General features: G+C 45.0%; 2 protein-coding genes across 4 annotated transcripts in view; both read left to right on the forward strand.

The window, feature by feature from the left end:
- Positions 1 to 6,116: 6,116 nt before the first annotated feature.
- On the forward strand, positions 6,117 to 16,842 carry klhl26 (kelch-like family member 26). 2 transcript variants are annotated; one of them, XM_059991313.1, is made up of 3 exons: positions 6,128 to 6,206; positions 8,608 to 8,790; positions 14,605 to 16,842. In XM_059991313.1, exons 1-3 carry the CDS (start codon positions 6,160 to 6,162, stop codon positions 16,184 to 16,186), a joined length of 1,812 nt encoding a protein of 603 aa, XP_059847296.1. In that variant the 5' UTR covers positions 6,128 to 6,159; the 3' UTR covers positions 16,187 to 16,842. The 2 variants fall into 2 exon arrangements, with proteins under 2 accessions (XP_059847297.1, XP_059847296.1); XM_059991314.1 differs by lacking the exon at positions 8,608 to 8,790 and having other exon boundaries at positions 6,117 to 6,206.
- A 710-nt stretch (positions 16,843 to 17,552) lies between these two features.
- Positions 17,553 to 19,239, forward strand: part of LOC132406096 (CREB-regulated transcription coactivator 1-like) — a 61,647-nt gene continuing 59,960 nt past the window's right edge. The window contains exon 1 of one of the 2 annotated variants that reach the window (XM_059991311.1): positions 17,553 to 17,762. In XM_059991311.1, the coding sequence (XP_059847294.1) occupies positions 17,637 to 17,762 (126 nt within the window). In that variant the 5' untranslated portion in view covers positions 17,553 to 17,636. The remainder of the gene's footprint in view (positions 17,763 to 19,239) is intronic. The other variant, XM_059991312.1, reaches the window with a different exon arrangement.

Genomic DNA, 19,239 nt, shown 5'->3' on the forward strand with positions numbered 1-19,239 from the left:
GTTGGACTTCATCAATCAATGTATTCAGTACAGGAGATGGGATGTTATGTTGAAGTTGTGTAAGACATCAGTGTAGCTTCATTTGAAGTATTGGGTGCGATTTTGGTCACCTGTCTACAGGAAAGATGTAAATCAGTTTGAAAGAGTGCAGAAAAAATTGATGAGGATGTTGCCAGGTCTGGAGGACCTGAGTTACAAGGAAAGATTGAATAGGTTAGGACTTTATTCCTTGAAACATAGAAGATTGAGAGGAGATTTGATAGAGGTATACAAAATGATGAGTGGTATAGATAGAGTAAACGCAAGTAGTCTTTTTCCACTGAGACTGGGTGGGATGACAACCAAAGGTCATTGATTAAGAATGAAAGTTGAAATGGTTAAGGGGAACAAGAGGTGAAACTTCTTCACTCAGAGGGCCGTGAGAGAGTGGGACAAGCTGCCAGCATAGTACATGGATGGTAGACGTATGAAAGGCGACGGGACCGGTGCAGGTCGATGGAGAAGGCAGCATAAATGGGTTGGCATGGAGTAGATAGGCGGAAAGGCCTGTGATCATACTGTACTTTTTTATGATTCTATGACATAGATTGTTTGATGGTCCATAAAGAAATGCTAGGCACAGGAGTGTCTGTGTACATAAGATAACTGTAACAGCTGACAGGAAATAATGAAGTAGTGGTGTGGCGGGTGGTACAACCTTATAAAACATGAGTTAGGCAATACCTGAAACAATTGTGCCCATTTTTGGTCACCATATTAAAGGAATGGTATTATTGCCCTGGCCAGGAGATTCCTTTGATTGCTTACTGGAGTACTGCAAACAGTTTTGGTCTGCATGATTAAGTAAGGATGTACCACCCCAGGTGTCACGTTATTGTTAGGGAGAGCGCGCCTGTGGTATGTTGAACTTCCGGGTGAACGAGTAGTCTTTGGGGTACTGCAAGTCTGTATCTTTATTGATGCGGCTGCATGCTTGAGTGCTCAGTGGGGGGTGCTGATGCTTTTTTTGCTGGTGGGGGAGGGGGGTCATTGCTTTGCTGCTGCTTATGTGTGGGAGGGGGGAGCTGGGGTGGGGGGGCTTTGGGGTTCTAACATTTAACTATCGTTCATTCTTTGGGGTACTCCTCTGTTTTTGTGGATGTTTGTGAAGAAAAAGAATTTCAGGATGTATATTCTATACATTTCTCTGACATTAAATGAACCTATTGAAATCTTTGAAACATGAGTGGCAACAGTGATATTTGTGTATACGAATGTTGTAGAACAGAACTGAGAGCCTTGACTATGGATGTAAGAACAGAAAGGCATGCACTGTTTATTCTTGAGATTATTTTTTATTAAGAATTTTAAAATATTAAGGAAGGACTTGCCTATCGGTTGTACAATGAGGGTTAATTTCAGGGATTCCTGTGATGAGGGGTTTGATGTAAGAAGAAAGGTTTGGCTGGTTGGACAAAGAGCATTTTGGTAAACACACTCCTTACACACAAACAAACATTGGCTTGTCATTCTGCTGTCTTTACACTGAGTGCATGTTTTCACCAGTTTACTCTTATCCTAAACTGAGCTGATGCACACAGTTTGGACTTTATGGTGAGTATCCTGCCATGCACGGCAGAAAATTCTATTTCTATGGTAATGCAAATGTGTAAATGGTATATATTAATTATATTCTCTAGTTAAGGCAGACTCTTCTGTTTATTTTGTAAAATGATTGTACCTGCATTGTGAGGTGTATCATATTCTATCTCATGAGCAGCCTTAAATTAACTTTGTGGTTAGTTGAAGATGGTATGTCCTGGTGCCTAAGAAATGCGGATCGTTGCTCTCCATGGCAGAGAGAGATCAGAGCTCCCAGGAGTTCATACTGGACAAAGTATGTTGCTATTATTGTGTTTTTTTGTAGATATCTTGTTGTAAATATTGGCAATTTTTACCATTTTTGCTATTTTTTGTAAGTTTTGAGAGATAAACACCGTGCACTAAAGTGCTAAGTGACTTCAGCCATTTAACCTAAATAGCTAACATCACTGAAGGACCATTGGCCCGTGTAAACTTTGTGACGGATTAACTGGTGAATGCCGCCAGTACATTCTCTAGCAATCCAGAATTACGAGGCATAATTTCCCTATTAAGTGTCACCCTCTTAAGATAGAAATGAAGAGGAAATTCTCTGAGGATAATAAATCTTTTAAATTCTCCACCCAAGTCAGCAATGGAGGTAACGTTGGTGACTATGTTCAAATTTGAGAGCAATAAGCATTTAAATTTTAATGGGATCAGAGGGTATGGAAGAAGCAATGCCCAAGAACAGAGAAGTTTATAGAAAGTGGGGGAAACGACCTATGGACCTATAAGAGGATCTCAACCATGCTGTAGGCTTTGTAGGCTTGTGTGCTTCAATGATCCAGACAGCTATGCTGACTGGGGTCAGGGCTTTATGCTTTGGCTCCTGGTAGGGTCACCCATGCCAAACAGGTCAAAGGGTAGAAGTCAGACTAAGAATGGTCCACCGGTTTGGGGGCTTGGCTCAGGGCTAACGACCCTGACAGGTAACAGCGAAGAGGAATCATTCTATATCCGAGCGCAACAGTATTCCTGAGGCTCCACCCGGAACCCATATGACCAACTGCGGTGATAGCCAAGCTACTGACACAATGAAGGAAGCCCTGACCACCACCAGAGATGAAGGACCTTCATTGCTGCCTTAAACACCAGCAGTGTAGCAGGCAGAAGAGAGAGGCAGCATATAGACCTACTTCGAAGGACTCTAGCTCATGTTCTCAGTGTTTGTTTGTTGTACTTATTTATTTATCTGTTTAGTTACTTACTTACTTACTGGCACAGTTTTCTTTTGTTCATTCAGTACTTTTAGCCGGTATTTGTTTATGTGTAGCTTTTCGCTGATTCTATAGTATTTTCTTTGTTCTACTGTGAATGCCTGCAAGAAAATAAACCTCAAGGTGACATATACCTGCTTTGATAATGCATTGCTTTGAACTTCGGAGGCAGAAAAGTAGATCAGCCATGACACCATTGAGTGCTCTTCAGATGTCACGCTCCTAATGTGAAAATTACCCATTCAGTCCCATTAACCAATCCTCAATCCATACCAATAAGTAAGTTACCCCTAATCCAGTCCTGATGAAGGGTTTTGGCCTGAAACATCGACTATTTATCCCCCTCTGTAGACGCTGCCTGACTTGCCGAGCTCCCCCAGCAACCTGTGTGCAGTGCTCAAGTTATCCAGCTGGATCTCCTGTGCCCATTTAATAGCCTTTTTGTGTAACATTTTATTGAAGGCCTCCTGAAAATCCATATACAGTACAGCCACACCTTTACTTGTTACAGCCTCAAAAAAACTTTAAAGGATTTGTCAAAAGTAACTCCCTTCCATTAATTTATGTCATGTCGTGTCATGTCAATAATTATTTTCTAAATGCCCTGTAACCAACTTCCTAGTAATAGATTGCAGCATTTACTACTGAACTCAGGCTAGCTGATCTGTAGTTTCCAGTTTTCTTAAGCAGAGGGGCTACATTTGCTGCCTTCCAATCTGTGAAATCCTTTATAGGATGTATGGAATTTTAGAAGATGGCCACCAGTACACTCACTATCCCTCAGCTTTATGAAGTGACAGGGAGGGAAGATATCAGTGGGGAAGTATTTTGGCAGTGGTGATCATAATTGAATTAGATTTAGCGTAGTACTGAAAAGATAACCCAGAAAAACGGGGTTTCGATTGGGATAAGATGACCCAAATGCGCATGTCAGCTGTGTTGAGTCATGAACTATTAAAGGTTGTACTGGGTCTGATGCTGCAGGCAGAAGTTTATGAGAAAGAAAGCGAGGCAGAGGGGAAGAAGGGGGACAAGGAGAGGGAGGTGGATGGGGAAAGGGAGAGAATGGTGTGTGTGTGTGTGTGTGTGTGTGTGTGTGTGTGTGTGTGTGTGTGTGTGTGTGTGTGTGTGTGTGTGTGTGTGTGTGTGTGTGTGTGTGTGTGTGTGTGTGTGTGTGAGATAAAAGTGAGAGTGTGAGTGTGAATGAATGAGTAATTAAGAGATCCACACTGGCTAAAGAAAGTTATAGTTAAGGTATATCATAACATTCTCTGAGGAGGTAACAAGGTAATAAAATGACAATGTACTATTTAGGCACGGTGGTTCATGCAACGCTCTGCAGGTGACCAGGGTTCAATTCCCGCTGCTGCCTGTAAGAAATTTTTACATTCTCCCCATGACCGCATGGGTTTCTTCTGGGTACTCCAGTTTCCTCCCACAGTCCAAAGACCTACCGGTTAGTAGGTTAATTGGTCTTTGGAAATTGTTCCGTGATTGAGCTAGGATTAAATGCAACTCGAAGTGCTGGAATGGCCTATTCCGTGTTGTACCGCAATAAATAAACAAATACATTTGGCAAAAACCCTTACGGCAATCTAATCAAAGTCAAAACCCAAAGGATTTATAGAACGGAGGCAAACTGGATGAAAAATTGGCTCACTGGGAAAATATTCAATCAATTCCAATTTTTGATTCAGATTTCTAGCATCCAAAGCACATTTTTCTTTAGGAGTGTGCATCTTGCCCCCCCCCCACCCCCCAGTCCCAATCTGCTACCTCACTTTCTGGTATCAGTCCCACTAGGAGAAACAATTCTAATTGACAAACAACCCAAGACACTGAGAAAGCTCAAACAGTTCCAAAAATGAAGCACAGTGAAACGCCAGCAGATGATAAATGCCAATCATGAGCCATTGCTCCAACTATGATGGATTGACTTTAATGGTTAAGTACAGACTGTGTGCCTGAAAAAGAATGGATGCCCACTGCATATCAAAGTCTTATTTGATAATCAAAACAAAATATTGATGGAAATACTCAGTAGGTCGTATTACCTGTAAAAAAAGGAATAGAATTAATATTTTAATGGATGACTTTTCATCTGAAAATGAGAGGTTCTACTTGAATAAAAACACAATGAAACATTTATAAGTTTCATTACAAACTCTGATGAAAGAACATTTATCTGAAACATTAGGCCCTTTTCCCCTACGATTCTTGCTCAGCCTGCTCTGTACTTACAGAACTTTTTGTCCTATTTTTATCATTTTAAGTGTTTCTAACTAGCCATCACTAATAGGGGACAAGGAAGATTCAGAGCTGTTTCTACTTACAGGGACAAAATTGCCACACTCTCAATAACGGAGAGAGTACAGGGCTGGGAGAATGTGGAATTCACTGTCACATGACATGGTTGCAACAAATAGCAGAAATGCCTCAAAGAAGAAGTTGTGTATAGAAAGAGGGAGGGAGCCTTAGATGGTTCGCTGTTGAGATGAAATGGGGAAGAATGGGAGGGAGGCAGAATCAACAGCACAGAGCCAATGGGTTCAATAAGCTGTTTGTAGTTTAATTCATTAACATGTGTGTTGCCTTCAACTATGGAAGAGATTCAAGATGTTCAAGGTTTCCTTGAAGAAATGCAACATCCCTACTGGCTCCTGGGAACCTTTGGCCATTAAACTACTTAAAGTGGAGGAGAAGCACTCAGCATGGCAACTGCAAGACCACGCGTCAAAAAGCAGGCAAAGGCCTTCTGTAAAGCAGTGAAAGGAGCACGCCACCTCAAAACCACCTACCCTATAGACCTGTTTGAGGAAATGTCTGCAGTTCCCACATAGGTTTTATCAATTACCACAACTCCCTCAAAATCAGGGTATAACCAAATAACGAAAATCAAAAGTGAACAGCTGGATATTGAAATAAAAGCATTGTGTTGGAAACACTCAGTAGGTCAGTCAGCGTCCAAGGAACAGGGAGAGTTAATCCCTTAGGACAAAAATCAGGACTGAAAAAAAATCACCCTAGATCCTAAGGAACTGCCCAAGAATTCCTCTAACTTCAGCTGTAAGAAATACTATTCAGGGTAATGCCACACCATTTGTACCAGTCTACTCATCAGCCTTTCGGTGACCCACTGATGCAGAATGCTCCTTCCACTGGACATAGTCCCGCCCCTTTCCCTCCGCTCGGCCCCGCCCCATCCCCTTTGTCCCGCCCCCATCCCGGTTTGGCCACGCCCTACGTAATAGGGCCCGAACGAGGCCACGCCCTGCGCCGCCGCCGCCGCCCCTCTCCCACCCCCACCCCGCCGGGTAAGATGGCTGAGTCCGGCAGCGGCGAGTCCCCAGCCGTGCGGCGAAACAGGTAAAGGCAAGCCTGAGGCTTCAGCCCGTCACAGGCCCTAGGAGCAATCAACGGTTTGCGGACAGGTTGCGGAGCGTCGGGAGGCTGATATCTAGACGGCGGCCCGAGCAAAGGGAGAAACGGCGCCGATTCCCTCCTCACCTGCGCCGCCTCACACAACAGCGCCGGTGGCCCGCTCACCTCACCTAACCAGTCATCCCAATCCCATCACCTAACCCGTACACCTCTCCCTGTCGCCTCCCCCTCCTGCTCCCCATAACCTAACCCCTCCCACTTCCATCACCACCTCCTCCTCATCACACCCCTCCCCATCACCTCACCTGTCCTTCTCCCCAATACCTAACCCCTCCCACTTCCATCACCACCTCCTCCTCATCACACCCCTCCCCATCACCTCACTTGTCCTTCTCCCCACCTCTCCCTCTCCCCATCATCTCACCCGTCCCCCTCCCCGTCACCTAACCCCTCCCACTTCCATCACCACCTCCTCCTCATCACACCCCTCCCCATCACCTCACCTGTCCTTCTCCCCACCTCTCCCTCTCCCCATCATCTCACCCGTCCCCCTCCCCATCACCTAACCCCTCCCACTTCCATCACCACCTCCTCCTCATCACACCCCTCCCCATCACCTCACCTGTCCTTCTCCCCAATACCTAACCCCTCCCACTTCCATCACCACCTCCTCCTCATCACACCCCTCCCCATCACCTCACTTGTCCTTCTCCCCACCTCTCCCTCTCCCCATCATCTCACCCGTCCCCCTCCCCGTCACCTAACCCCTCCCACTTCCATCACCACCTCCTCCTCATCACACCCCTCCCCATCACCTCACCTGTCCTTCTCCCCACCTCTCCCTCTCCCCATCATCTCACCCGTCCCCCTCCCCATCACCTAACCCCTCCCACTTCCATCACCACCTCCTCCTCATCACACCCCTCCCCATCACCTCACCTGTCCTTCTCCCCAATACCTAACCCCTCCCACTTCCATCACCACCTCCTCCTCATCACACCCCTCCCCATCACCTCACTTGTCCTTCTCCCCACCTCTCCCTCTTCCCATCATCTCACCCCTCCCCATCACCTAACCCCTCCCACTTCCCATCACCACCTCCCCATCACCTCACCCCTCCCTCTCCCCAACATCTCACCCGTCCCCCTCCCCATCACCTAACCCCTCCCACTCCCATCACCTCCTCCTCCTTACCTCTCCCCTCCCCATTACCTTACCCCTCCCCCTCACCTCACCTCTCCCTCTCCCCATCACCTTACCCCTCCTCTTTTCCCCACTCATTGTTTTATGGCTCCACCACTGCATCACCCCATGCTTTGCCATCCCTGTCCCCATCACCCTACTTCATTCTTCTGTCAACCCACTGCACTTCCCTGTCAGTTTGTTCCACTACCCATCATCCCACTCCACCTCCCCACCACCACCTCTTGCAACCCTGCTGTCAGCCCGTACCTTATTTCACCACCACCTGCCTGCCTCCAGCATGACCCCCACCTCACCCGCACCACTCTAAAGACACAAACTTGTCTATGACTGCCTCGAGGTTAGTGCTCTCCTTCCCCTTCAACCCAATGCAGAGGGCACCTCTGCTTGCAACTCCTTGCTCCCCACCATACCCCACGTAAATAACTGAAGTTAATATGCAAACATGGTGTATGTTTGCCTTCATTGCAAGTATGAAAGTTGTCTTATTTAAAGGGTCCCTGTGAGACCACATCTGGAATATTGGGTCTTTTGGCCACCTTATCTGGAAAATGAGATGCTCATGAGAGAGGATGTGCTGGAAAGATTCACCCTACTGTTTCTCAAGATGCAAATCGATTGTGTGGAGCGAGTGTGCAAATTATGCCTCCATTCTTTAGAATTTGAAAGATACAAAAGTCTTAGAAGACTCAACATGATAGATGAGGAGATGCTATCCTTTGAATAAGGAGTATAGCACCACGGGTCACAGTCTCGAATAATCAGGATTGAAATGAAGAGAAATTTCTTTATTGAGACGGTGTTAAATCTTTGGAATTCTCTATCCTGCAGTAACAGGTTATTGGTTGGATTGGAAACTGAGAATTGACAGATTTCTGGAAATGGAAGGAGTAGGTCAGGAAAATGATGTTGATGCTGAAGAGGAGCCTTTCTCTAGTTGAAAAGCGAAATGGGCTACTCCTAGTTCTTATTATTTTGTTCATTCCATTCATCTCTACCTCTTCACTCTTCTTCCTCATGCCCGACTTCTCCATTTCTCAGTCCTACCCCCCACTTCCCCTAGAATCACCTCAGGGTGAGGTGCAGTGGATTTAAGAAGATTCCAGGCCCTAGTTGGAGTAGGAAGGTGAGGATTGGCCTTGCTCACTGATGCTCTGCCTCCTTGCTCTGTTTGTCCCCACAGCATAGTTGCGAAGAGATGTGCCCTGCGTCACACCTTCTCAGCCCCAGGGCACAGTGCCAGCCTCCTGCAGGGCCTGTCGGCACTCCGAGCCCATGAGCAGCTCCTGGACGTGGTGCTAATGGTGAATGCGGTGATATTTCGGGTACACCGCGCAGTGTTGGCCGCCTGCAGTGACTATTTCCGGTGAGTTCCCTGCATCACTTCAGCTTGCTGTGTGTTAGCCAGGGAATCGGTGCTGAGCAGGCTCTGTAGAGCTGGCAGGGTCTCAGCCCCCTGGAGGGAACCTATTCCTTGTTGCAGATGGGTGAAAGTGGGGTTCCATTCCTCATTCTGTGATTGGGAGGACAGGGAGAAGGGCTGACATCCTGTCCCTCATTCTATGAGAGAGGAAGAAGGGTAGGGCACTGTCCCTCATTCCATGGGAAGAGGAAGGGAGGAGTGGGATTCATGGAGTGAGGTGAAGAGGGCTTGGGTAGGACTCATTCTGGGGTGAACAAATGTGATCTCAGCCTTCATCGATGCAGAAAGCAGGATGGCTGGGATTCCATCTCTCTCTCTCTTGGGGAGTGTAAGGTGATGAAGAGATTGGTGGTAGATTGTGGGTTGCCTCATCCGTCATTCTGGAGTGAGTCGGGGAAGGATGTCACCCTTTCCTTCATTCTAATGAGTCTCATTTCATACCACATTCTGTTTGTAGGGGTGAGGGATGAAGTCCCATTCCCCTCTTCATTTTATTTTATGGTGAGGGAGATTGGTATTGGTGCTAGGAGTTGGTGATTGAGAGTCAACTTGTCCTTTATTCTTAAGGTGTAATAGTTGGAGGTGCCACATCCCTCATTCTGAGTTGGGGTGGGCTCTAGGTGTATCTCTTAAGGCAGAGGTTGCCAACCTAGTGTCCACGGATCCCTCGATTAACGTTAGGGGGCCCATGGCATAAATTAATGTTGGGAACCCCTGCCTTCAGGAGAGACTGTTGTTTGTTATGTGAGATTGGTCAGTGGTTTCCCACTGTTTTACACAGCAGTGGACCCTTTTGCTTAAAGATTTTTTTCTGCAGGTCAGGCTTGTAAGTCCAAGATTATGGCCCCTGATTCTAGATCCTCCAGTCTCTCAGCATCAACTCTGAAACCACATGCATTTACCCATTTAATTGGAAGCTGGTCTGGAATTTCAAATGTGGAGATCCCAAACTTACTGATAGATTTGGTGTTCCAATAAGGAGTTCAGTAGTCAAACCAGTTTTGCTGAGATTTCCCAGCATTTATTGTAGTAATTATATAGCTCCATCTACATCGATGAAGATGTGAGGTAGAAGCAATGTAGGAGTTCCATTTTGAATTATTTCAGTGTAATATTTTAAATTATTTCTACTTATAAAACAGATATTTAAAAAGTATTGATGGTCACAGCTTTGCTGACCATCAGAGATATCAGGATGTTGTCAGAGACCCTGTAAGTATGCAGCCTGCTATGATAGAGTCTGGATGCTTCATGTCAATGAAACAATTCCTCTGCTCTTGGACCTGATAAATGTGGCCACATGGAGACCATGAGACACTGCAGCAAGATACAGTTGTGTATGTTTTGATGAGATCCCCTCATTCCTCCTAACTGTAGTTCTCCTGCTGAATGCCTCCTGTGGTTCCATGATCTGAGTAATTGAGAATGAGGATCTGGTCCACCCAGTGTTATTCCTACTGTGAAAAAGAGGTCACAGAGATGGTGAGGTACTCTTCAAGTTGAAAGAAGAATTTGCATTTATATTGCAGTTTTCTCTGGCCAGCGTAGCATTTACATACATTGAAGTGTCTGAAGAATAATTAATGTAAGAAGTGTTTTAACAGTTAGTGTACTGCAAGCTTCCACCAATCACAGTAGCCAAATGATTTTTAAAAATATATTGGTTGGAGGACTGGAATTAAGCTGGAACGCTAAGAAATCTCTGGAGTGATCTTTGAAACCATGGTTTCCTCAGGCTGTGAAAAGTTGTTGCTGCATTGTGAAGATGTTGCATATTGCAGCTACAAAGTGTATGCTGATAAGATTTACAAAGGGTGTCAATCATGTAAGCTGTTGCCTTGCATCTTGAACTTATTTCCTCCCTGTGAATACTTGTCCATATGTTAGAATATAGATACTGGCCATCTCATCCTGCATCAGGTATTATTTCCCCTTTTTGTGATTATATAGCTCCATCTACATTTACCTTCAGTATCACTCCAGTTCCCAATCTCCTCCTTGACCCATGCCATACTCGAATCTCGAATGTTAACTGGAGTTTTTGTTTCAACTTCTTACTTCATAGCAAAACCCACAGCCTTGATTTCTTTGTTGTTCTAAGTTCTTTGCATTTAACTTTATGGTCCTGGCTCTTTGATCTAGGTCAGGGATTCCCAGCTTTTATCCGAGGGGTGTGTGGACACCAGGTTCGGAACCTCTGATCTAGATCTTCGACTGCAAAGACAGTTGTGACTCTTGTTATTCAATTCATTCAGGCATTTTGGATAGAAGCTCCAGGAAGGGTTTGTGTTGATGTGGATGGGCAACATATTGCAAATTGGTGGTGGAGAGCAATCAATAGTATAATCATTTTGGATTTTTCTTCTGCTAGTTAACTAAAGGAGCCCAGCAAATTATGTTTATGTGACACCTTTAATGTTGCAGAATTATTTTCAAATAACAGAGATACCTTGGTTTGCACTCTCATTTTTTTGAATGCATTCTTAAATGTAGGTGACTGTGATGCTTTGTATCCCACCTACTTAATGGTTTCTTTATACTGCTGGGATTCAGGGCAGTTCAGGATGGACAATAAATGTTGGTAATGCCAGGCATATCCACATCCTGTGAGTAACTGGTGCAAGAGGTGTGAGATAAGCAGAGTTAGTGGATCGGCTCCCACGTCATAGTGAAGGCTGCCAAATAAAAGTTCAATGTACATTTATTATCTAAATTAGTCTATGTCACCATATACTACCCCGAGATTCATTTTCTCACAGGCATTCACAATAGAACAGAAAAATACAATGGAATCAACAAAACAAAACTGCACACAAAGACCAACAAACAACAAAGTGCAAAATAAGTTAAATTGCAAATTTTAAAAATGTAGAAAAATAATACTGAGCACATGAGTTGTAAAGTCCTTGAGAGTGAGTCTGTGGGTTGTGGAATCAGTTCAGAGTTGAGGTGAGTGAAGTTATCCATGCTGTGATGGTTGAAGGGTAGTAACTGTCCCTGAACTTAATGGTGTGGGCTTGTAATCAGTTGAAAGAGAAACATCTATGCCCCACTGAACTTGATTTTAAAAGGATCTTCTTGTCAAATGTAACTGCCAAATTGTCCTGTTGCTTTTCTTGTTATATTTTAACATCATGGACTTGGATGTAGGGAACAGTACTTAAACATTTGTTGATAATACAAATTTTGGCAACGAGGTAAACAGTGAATCATTCAATATAAACTGGCATGAATGGGAACTAAGTCGACAAGCGAATCTTCTGAGCTACAGTACTGACTCCTGTATGATTCATTGGATGAAATTAAATTACAAAGTACCAGTGCTTTGCAAATATGTTCTTTCTGACAAGACTTCAATGTGAAATCCCAGTGAGCATCAAAATGATCACAATACCAAGCATTCAGACCCCAATTCTGATCTTGCTCACAGTTGATAGCAGGTCTCATCTACTTCCTGCTGTGTTCCAACAGCATTTTGTGTGTGTTGTTTGCATTTCCAACATCTGCAGATTTCCTCGTGTTTGCTCATCTACCTCCTTGTCAGTCTGGGTGTAATATCACTTACTGACCTCAAATCTCATTCTTACATATCCAATGACATGAGTTAAACAGGAAGATACATTGGGCTGCTCTATTAAGTTGCAATCCCCTTAATGGTTGCTAAATTTACTTGGTAAGCGAAGAGGTTTTCTGAGAGCAAGCAGGTTACTCTACTTTGGATAGTTGCATAATGATATTTACACAGTAGCCACTTCATTAGGTGTATGTACACCTGCTCATTAATGCAAATATCTAATCAGCCAATCATGTGGTAGCAAATCAGTGACTAAAAATATGTAGACATGGTTAAGAGGTTCAGTTGTTGTTCAGACCAAACATCAGATTGGGGTAGAAATATGATCTATAAACACAGGTTTTGGAAATCTGGAGCAACACACTCAAAATGTTGAGAGGGTCTCGGCCCGAATCAATTCCATAGATGCTGCCCAACCTGCTGAGCTCCACTAGCATGTTGTGTGTGTTGCTACAGAAATGTGATCTAAGTGACTTTGACCATGGAATGATTGTTGGTGCCTGAAAGAAAATTTAGCAAGTGGCAGTTTTTTGGACTACAACGACCTTGTTAACCAGAGGCCATGAGACAAAGGCCAGACTGATTCAAACTGACAGGAAGGCGACAGTAATTCAAATAACTATGTGTTGCAACAATGGTGTGCAGAAGAGCATCTCTGAACGCACAATACGTCAAACCTTGTAATGGGTCACAGCAGCAGAAAGCCACTAAGACACACGTAGTTGGTCACATTAGCTACAAGAGGTACCTAATAAGGTGGTCATTGAGGGTATGCTTTGGAAGAGAGTTCTCCAGATATGTTTCAACAAAAGAATATGAGTTGAGGCAAGAAGTATAGGTATTGATTACTGTAAGCAATGTTTCCAGAGGAAATTTAGTGCTTGCATCCCAGCTTAAGCTGAGCCCATGGAAGGAATCTGCCTGATTCAGCTCCTTTTCCTTCCCAGCAATTGGCATTAAGCCTTTGTGCTGTCTGGCGCGGGTGGGAAAGTGTAGGAGGAATAAAAATAAACTAATGATGGATGGCATTAAAATGAAAAGCAACGTAGATCCAACATAAAATAATTAAAACAAAATTCCTCAAAAATTAATTTTTTTTTGAGAATTGGGCATAAATACGTAGAGCACAAATTGTGTTCTTTAAACCAATAGAAGAGAATGATGAAGGTTATGTCTATTATATATTGATTTTTCAGAGGCATTTGAGTAAGTACAACAGAGGCAACTTACTTCAAAAATAGAAACACGTATGTCGGGGGGCAGTGGTAGAGGCTATTGGAAAGGAATGGTAGGAAATTTTAATCACCTGTGATTGGTCTTAAATTTTTATGTTTAAATTGCTTTGGCTTGAAGATAGGGAGTTTAGTTTGTTAACTGATGGCAAAGTGCTAAAATGGGATACAGGCATGTTTCAACACAACAGTGGTTGCTAATGCTTTAACAGCCAGAGTTCTTGAACCATCTGATACAAGTTTAAGTCCCATCATTGAGTTGAGAGCTTTAAGTATAATTAAGTAAAAGGAAAGCTTATCTCAATAATGAGAAAACTACAAGATTATTGTAAAAGCCCACCATCAAGGAAGAAAAAATTTTCTTCCATACCCAGGATGCTTGATTGGGACACCAGACTGACTAATGCGGGTGTTAGAATTGCCCATGACATCCACATCCTATGAATGAACTAAAAATAAAGGCCTAATAAAATGGACTGAAGGTACATTTTAATATCAAAAACTAAGCACTTCAGGAAATTAATTTGGATAGGCAGAGACGACATAAAGCAGAGGAAAGAGACAGTTTTGGTCATTGTCGAACATGAAAGTGCTAGCTGATAAGGAAATTAAGAAAGGATGCTAGGCTTCATAAATAGGTTTAAGTAGAAAAAGAGTGAAGTCAAACCAAAACCTTACAAATTGCTGGAGAAAATCAACTTTCAGGTTTAAGAGGTTTACTAGGATGGTTCTAGGGATGAGTTTCCACAGTCAAATGGAGGGATTTGAGAAACTCATTGTTCTTGGAGCAGGAAAGATTTGGGAGAGATTTGTGATGTTCTGAATTGAATTGTTATATAAAAATGAGGCAGTTGATTTATTCACAGCAAACTCTACATTGAGTAAAGTGTTAATGTCATGATCATCCATCTGCTATGTGTTTGGTTCATTTTTGGATCTGTTTCTTCCCAGGGCGATGTTCACAGGGGGAATGCGGGAAATGGGCCAGGATGTCATTGAGTTGAAAGGGGTGTCTGCCAGGGGTCTGAGACACATCATTGATTTTGCATACAGTGCTGAGGTGACATTGGACCTTGACTGCGTACAAGATGTGCTTGGAGCAGCTGTCTTCCTGCAGATCACGCCTGTGGTTGAATTGTGTGAGCAGTTCCTAAAGTCAGCCATGAGCGTGGAGACTTGCCTCAACATTGGCCAGATGGCCACCACTTTCAGCCTCACCTCCCTGAAAGAGTCCGTGGATGCCTTTACCTTTGCTCATTTCTTACAAATTGCAGAGGAGGAGGATTTCCTGCACCTTCCCCTCGACCGCCTTGTCTTCTTCCTGAAAAGCAACAAGCTGAAGAACTGCAGTGAAGTAGACCTATTCCGCGCTGCCATCAGGTGGTTGCAGTACGATGAGACGCGACAAGCTAATGCCAGCCTGGTCCTCTGCCACATCCGCTTCCCTTTGATGAAGTCCACTGAGCTGGTGGATAGCGTCCAGACACAAAACTTAATGCTGGACGATCCCATGTGTCGTCAGTACTTGTTGGAAGCCTTTAACTACCAAATTCTGCCATTCCGACAGCATGAGATGCAGTGCAGTCGAACTATGATCCGCTCAGATACCCTCTCCCTTGTTGCCTTCGGCGGCACTCCCTACACTGACAACAACAGGACAGTCAGCCGCAAAGTCTTTGTTCTTGCAGATGGGAATGCCCGTCAATTCACAGAGTGGCCCGAGATGGAGATAGGCTGCAGCCACGCCTGTGTAGCTGTCTTGGACAATTTTGTGTACGTGGTGGGAGGTCAGCACTTGCAGTACCGCAGCGGCGAAGGGGCAATCAGCTGCTGTTTCCGCTATGACCCACATCTCAGTCATTGGCTGCGCATTTGTGCCATGCAGGAGGCTCGCATTCAGTTCCAGCTGGATGTGCTGCAAGGGATGCTGTTCGCCACTGGGGGGCGTAACCTTTCCGGGAGCCTCTCCACGGTAGAGTGTTATTCCCCACGACGCAACGAATGGACCAATGTATGTTGCTTGAAACGGAGGACATGGGGACATGCAGGCACATCCAGTGGGGGCAAGCTCTACATCTCTGGAGGGTATGGTATCACCATTGAAGACAAGAAATCTGTTCACTGTTATAGTCCTGAAACAGATCTCTGGGAACAAAAGACTTCAATGAATGAGCCGCGGGTGCTTCACTCAATGGTTGGGGCAAATGGGAGGATCTATGCTTTGGGTGGCCGGATGGACCATGTTGACCACTGCTTTGATGTCCTGGCTGTTGAGTATTACATCCCTGAGAATGACCAGTGGACCAGTGTCAGTCCAATGAGGACAGGCCAGTCTGAAGCAGGTTGCTGTGTATTACATAGAAAGATCTATGTGGTGGGAGGTTATAATTGGCACTTAAACAACGTGACCAGTGTGGTGCAGGTTTATAACATTGGAACAGACGAGTGGGAGAGGGACCTGCATTTCCCCGAATCTTTAGCAGGGATTGCCTGTGCTCCTGTTGTCTTTCCACAGCTTTCAGCACAGAGATAGTGATGGTAATGCTCCTGGATAGATTAAGAAGCTGGAATGGGGACTGGGAAGAGAGCCCGATGGATCTGTTGACATCACCACACCTGTTTGTCCAAAATTGTAAACAATCAGTTCAAAGCCAGTTTTATCCAGGAGTTTTCACTGATCAGCCACCTAACCACTTTGCAACCAGAGCCTTTGATTAATTTTGGGGATGAAAAGACAGCTGACTACTAAGTTGGCCTTCACTACTTTGTACCATGCATAGGCTCACCACTTCCACGGTGCTCCATTCATTGTAGTAAGTTCCCTTTTAGCTCCAAGAAGCCATTGTATCTGGAAGGATTTAAATGCAGCCTGTGAATGAGCAGCCAAGCAAATCAAACTGCAGCCCTTGTTGCCTTGTGTCTCACTGTAGCTTGCGTTGCCCAACGACTCTTGCATGCCAACTCGTGTGGCTCTCCACCCCCCTCAGTCAAATTGATTTTTAAATCACTGAATGATCAAGTTTTGATACAAGTCTCTTTAAACCGCCTAATGCAAAGAAAAGCAAATGGGAATTCTTCAGAAATCTGGAACCCATTCATGGAATTCTGCTGCAACTGGGACCATTTTCCATTAATCAATCAAACTGTGTGAATATGACATCTGGAAATAAAGTGTGGAATCTATGTTGAAATGCATTGTATGTTGAACACTAATATATTTGGTAATTACTTGTGTCTGGAAACTGAATACTGTTCTGCCACTAATTTAAACCATCTATGTAAAATGTAATCTTACACTTGAGGTATGAGCTGCTGCTACCTGAGTATTCCAATTGCCAGAGCTAACCCTAATCGCTCAGACTGGATCCTTGTCACTACTCCATATTCCTTGTCAACTCTGGGCTAGTGGGGTCTAGGCTCAGGGAAGATGGATGGGACCATGAGGTTCAGCAAGGAATAAAATGGAGATTAGCTTGAAAGGACGGGGTTGGAAGAGAGGAAATTTGAGGGTGCAGGAAATGGAGAGTGTGCATAGAGAAGGGAATTAGGAAGACGAGTGAGGCTTGGGAGTGAAGAGAGCAGGGGCTGGAGCATGGATGGGGACGGGAGTGTGTTGATTGTCAGTGTAAGAGTTGGATGAGGGGTAACACAAAAGTACTAGAGGAATTCGGCGGACAGCACTGGAGGGAAATGGACGGTTCGGGTCGAGCCTTTTTGGAGGGTTGCAACCCGAAATGCTAACTGTCCACTTCCGTCCTCAGAGACTGTCTGACCCGACGAGTTCCTCCGGATTTGAAGCGTCTGCCATCTCCCGTGAGGAACACGCTTGCCTGGGTGACGGGGAGTGGGTTTGGCTGGCGAGGGACAAACTTGGAGGAGGAAGGGACGAGCGAAGCCTCCTCTGGGTTCTTCACGTGCGTGCTGACGCAAAGGTGGTTGCGTGCGTGCGTGGTGGCGTAGGATGAAGGAGGCGGTTGCGGAAAATGGCGGCGTCGAACAACCCGCGGAAATTCAGCGAGAAGATCGCTCTCCACACCCAGAAACAGGCGGAGGAGACGGCGGCTTTCGAGGAAGTGATGAAGGACCTGAGCATCACCCGGGCGGCCCGAGTGAGTCCGCGCCTCTGGCTTGGGGGCCGCTCGCTGTCCACGGGAGGCTGCAGCTGGGGGTGGGATGCGGCAGCCCCCGGACCTCAGGCCGTGGAAAGGGGCCGGCTCTGCCTGAACTTCCACAGCAGCCGAGTGTCCACGGGCTCTTGCGCGTAGTCGCAGGACTCTTCCGGAGCCGGCGGGGACATTTGCAAGAGCGGCCGTTATCGGCCTCCAGACTGGGCCTATTTGCTTATTTGTATTCCTCTGTGAACCCGCCGACCCCACACTGAACTGCCAGATCTCATTCCGAACCTATCCCACGGCACACGCTGATTCTTCCCTAAGCCACATTAACCCCATTCGGCTCAGTTAACACCCCGCCCCCACACGGCACTGTTGATTCAGAATGAACCTAGCTCTCACCGCTCTTTACCCCATGACCCTACACTGAACCGCTGAAATCTCCAGCCACGTAAAGACCCCAAATCATTAGTCACTGAATGCCCTGACATACCGTACCGCCTGACACCCCTGTGTTCCACGTTAAACCCAACAATCCTACACTGACTCCCTGATCGCAGAGAACGCCCCGAACTCCCACATCACTTCGAGCCTCGACACTAGCCCACAGTAAAAATTGCATGACTCCACACTGATCCATCTTGTAAAGCACTGTGAAATATTTTATCTAAATAAAGATACCACATAAGTGCAAGAAGTTCACCCCCACAACCCACCAACCTGAGACATAAGAATCAATATTTGTTCAGGGGTATCAGTACCAAATCAATTTACCCCACTCGTTGAGCACCTTTGTCGCCCCCCATCACTTTTTGGAATAATTTTCTCACCATATCCTAGCAGCTGTTAATTCTTTTTAGTGAAATTTTTAAAGATTTAATGTTCGGAAGCTAATTGTGCATTTGGCTTATATTTGAATTTCTTGGTACATAAGTTTTGGATTGTTTTCAATGTGTTGAGTGAAGCAGGCTGCGTTAGTTTCAGATGCAGGAATGTGTCAAGAAATGTAAACAGATTCCCAGAAATTGAAAGTTGGTGCAGTTTGTTGTCAGTTAAAGTGCTTGTTTTATTTTCCTGCCACCTAGCAAACTAGCAGGTTTTGTTTGCTTTGGGTATTGTTGGACTTGTGGCTTTGTGTTTTAAGAAATGTACCTTTTATCAACAGAACATTGCTTCCATATGAATGCAAATTTGTATTTCAGCGACAAGCTAAACAATGTCAACAACAAAATTGATGCTTTTGAATAGTGTGAACACTAGGCGCAGCTGCTTCACTTGCACAGACTTAATGAAAAGCAGAAATGGGATCCCTCAGGCAGTGGATTTGATCGATATCTGATCAAAGGATAAACCGTTTTTCCTGGTAGTATCAAAGCGGAGGATAGCATTAAAGGTAATTGGACAACAAAATGAGGAACAGAAATAGGCCACTCAGCCCCTTGAGTTTTGAAGTGGACCTGCATTTCTGTATATG

This window comes from Hypanus sabinus, chromosome 16, assembly GCF_030144855.1.
Source record: "Hypanus sabinus isolate sHypSab1 chromosome 16, sHypSab1.hap1, whole genome shotgun sequence".
NCBI lineage: Eukaryota > Metazoa > Chordata > Chondrichthyes > Myliobatiformes > Dasyatidae > Hypanus > Hypanus sabinus.

What these genes read in the sequence shown, in the direction of transcription:
- klhl26 (XM_059991313.1), top strand. Translation starts at nt 6,160, where the DNA reads ATGGCTGAGTCCGGCAGCGGCGAGTCCCCAGCCGTGCGGCGAAACAG. An exon ending in CCAGCCGTGCGGCGAAACAG is followed by an intron (nt 6,207 to 8,607) that starts GTAAAGGCAAGC and finishes TTGTCCCCACAG; the next exon opens with CATAGTTGCGAAGAGATGTG. An exon ending in GCCTGCAGTGACTATTTCCG is followed by an intron (nt 8,791 to 14,604) that starts GTGAGTTCCCTG and finishes GTTTCTTCCCAG; the next exon opens with GGCGATGTTCACAGGGGGAA.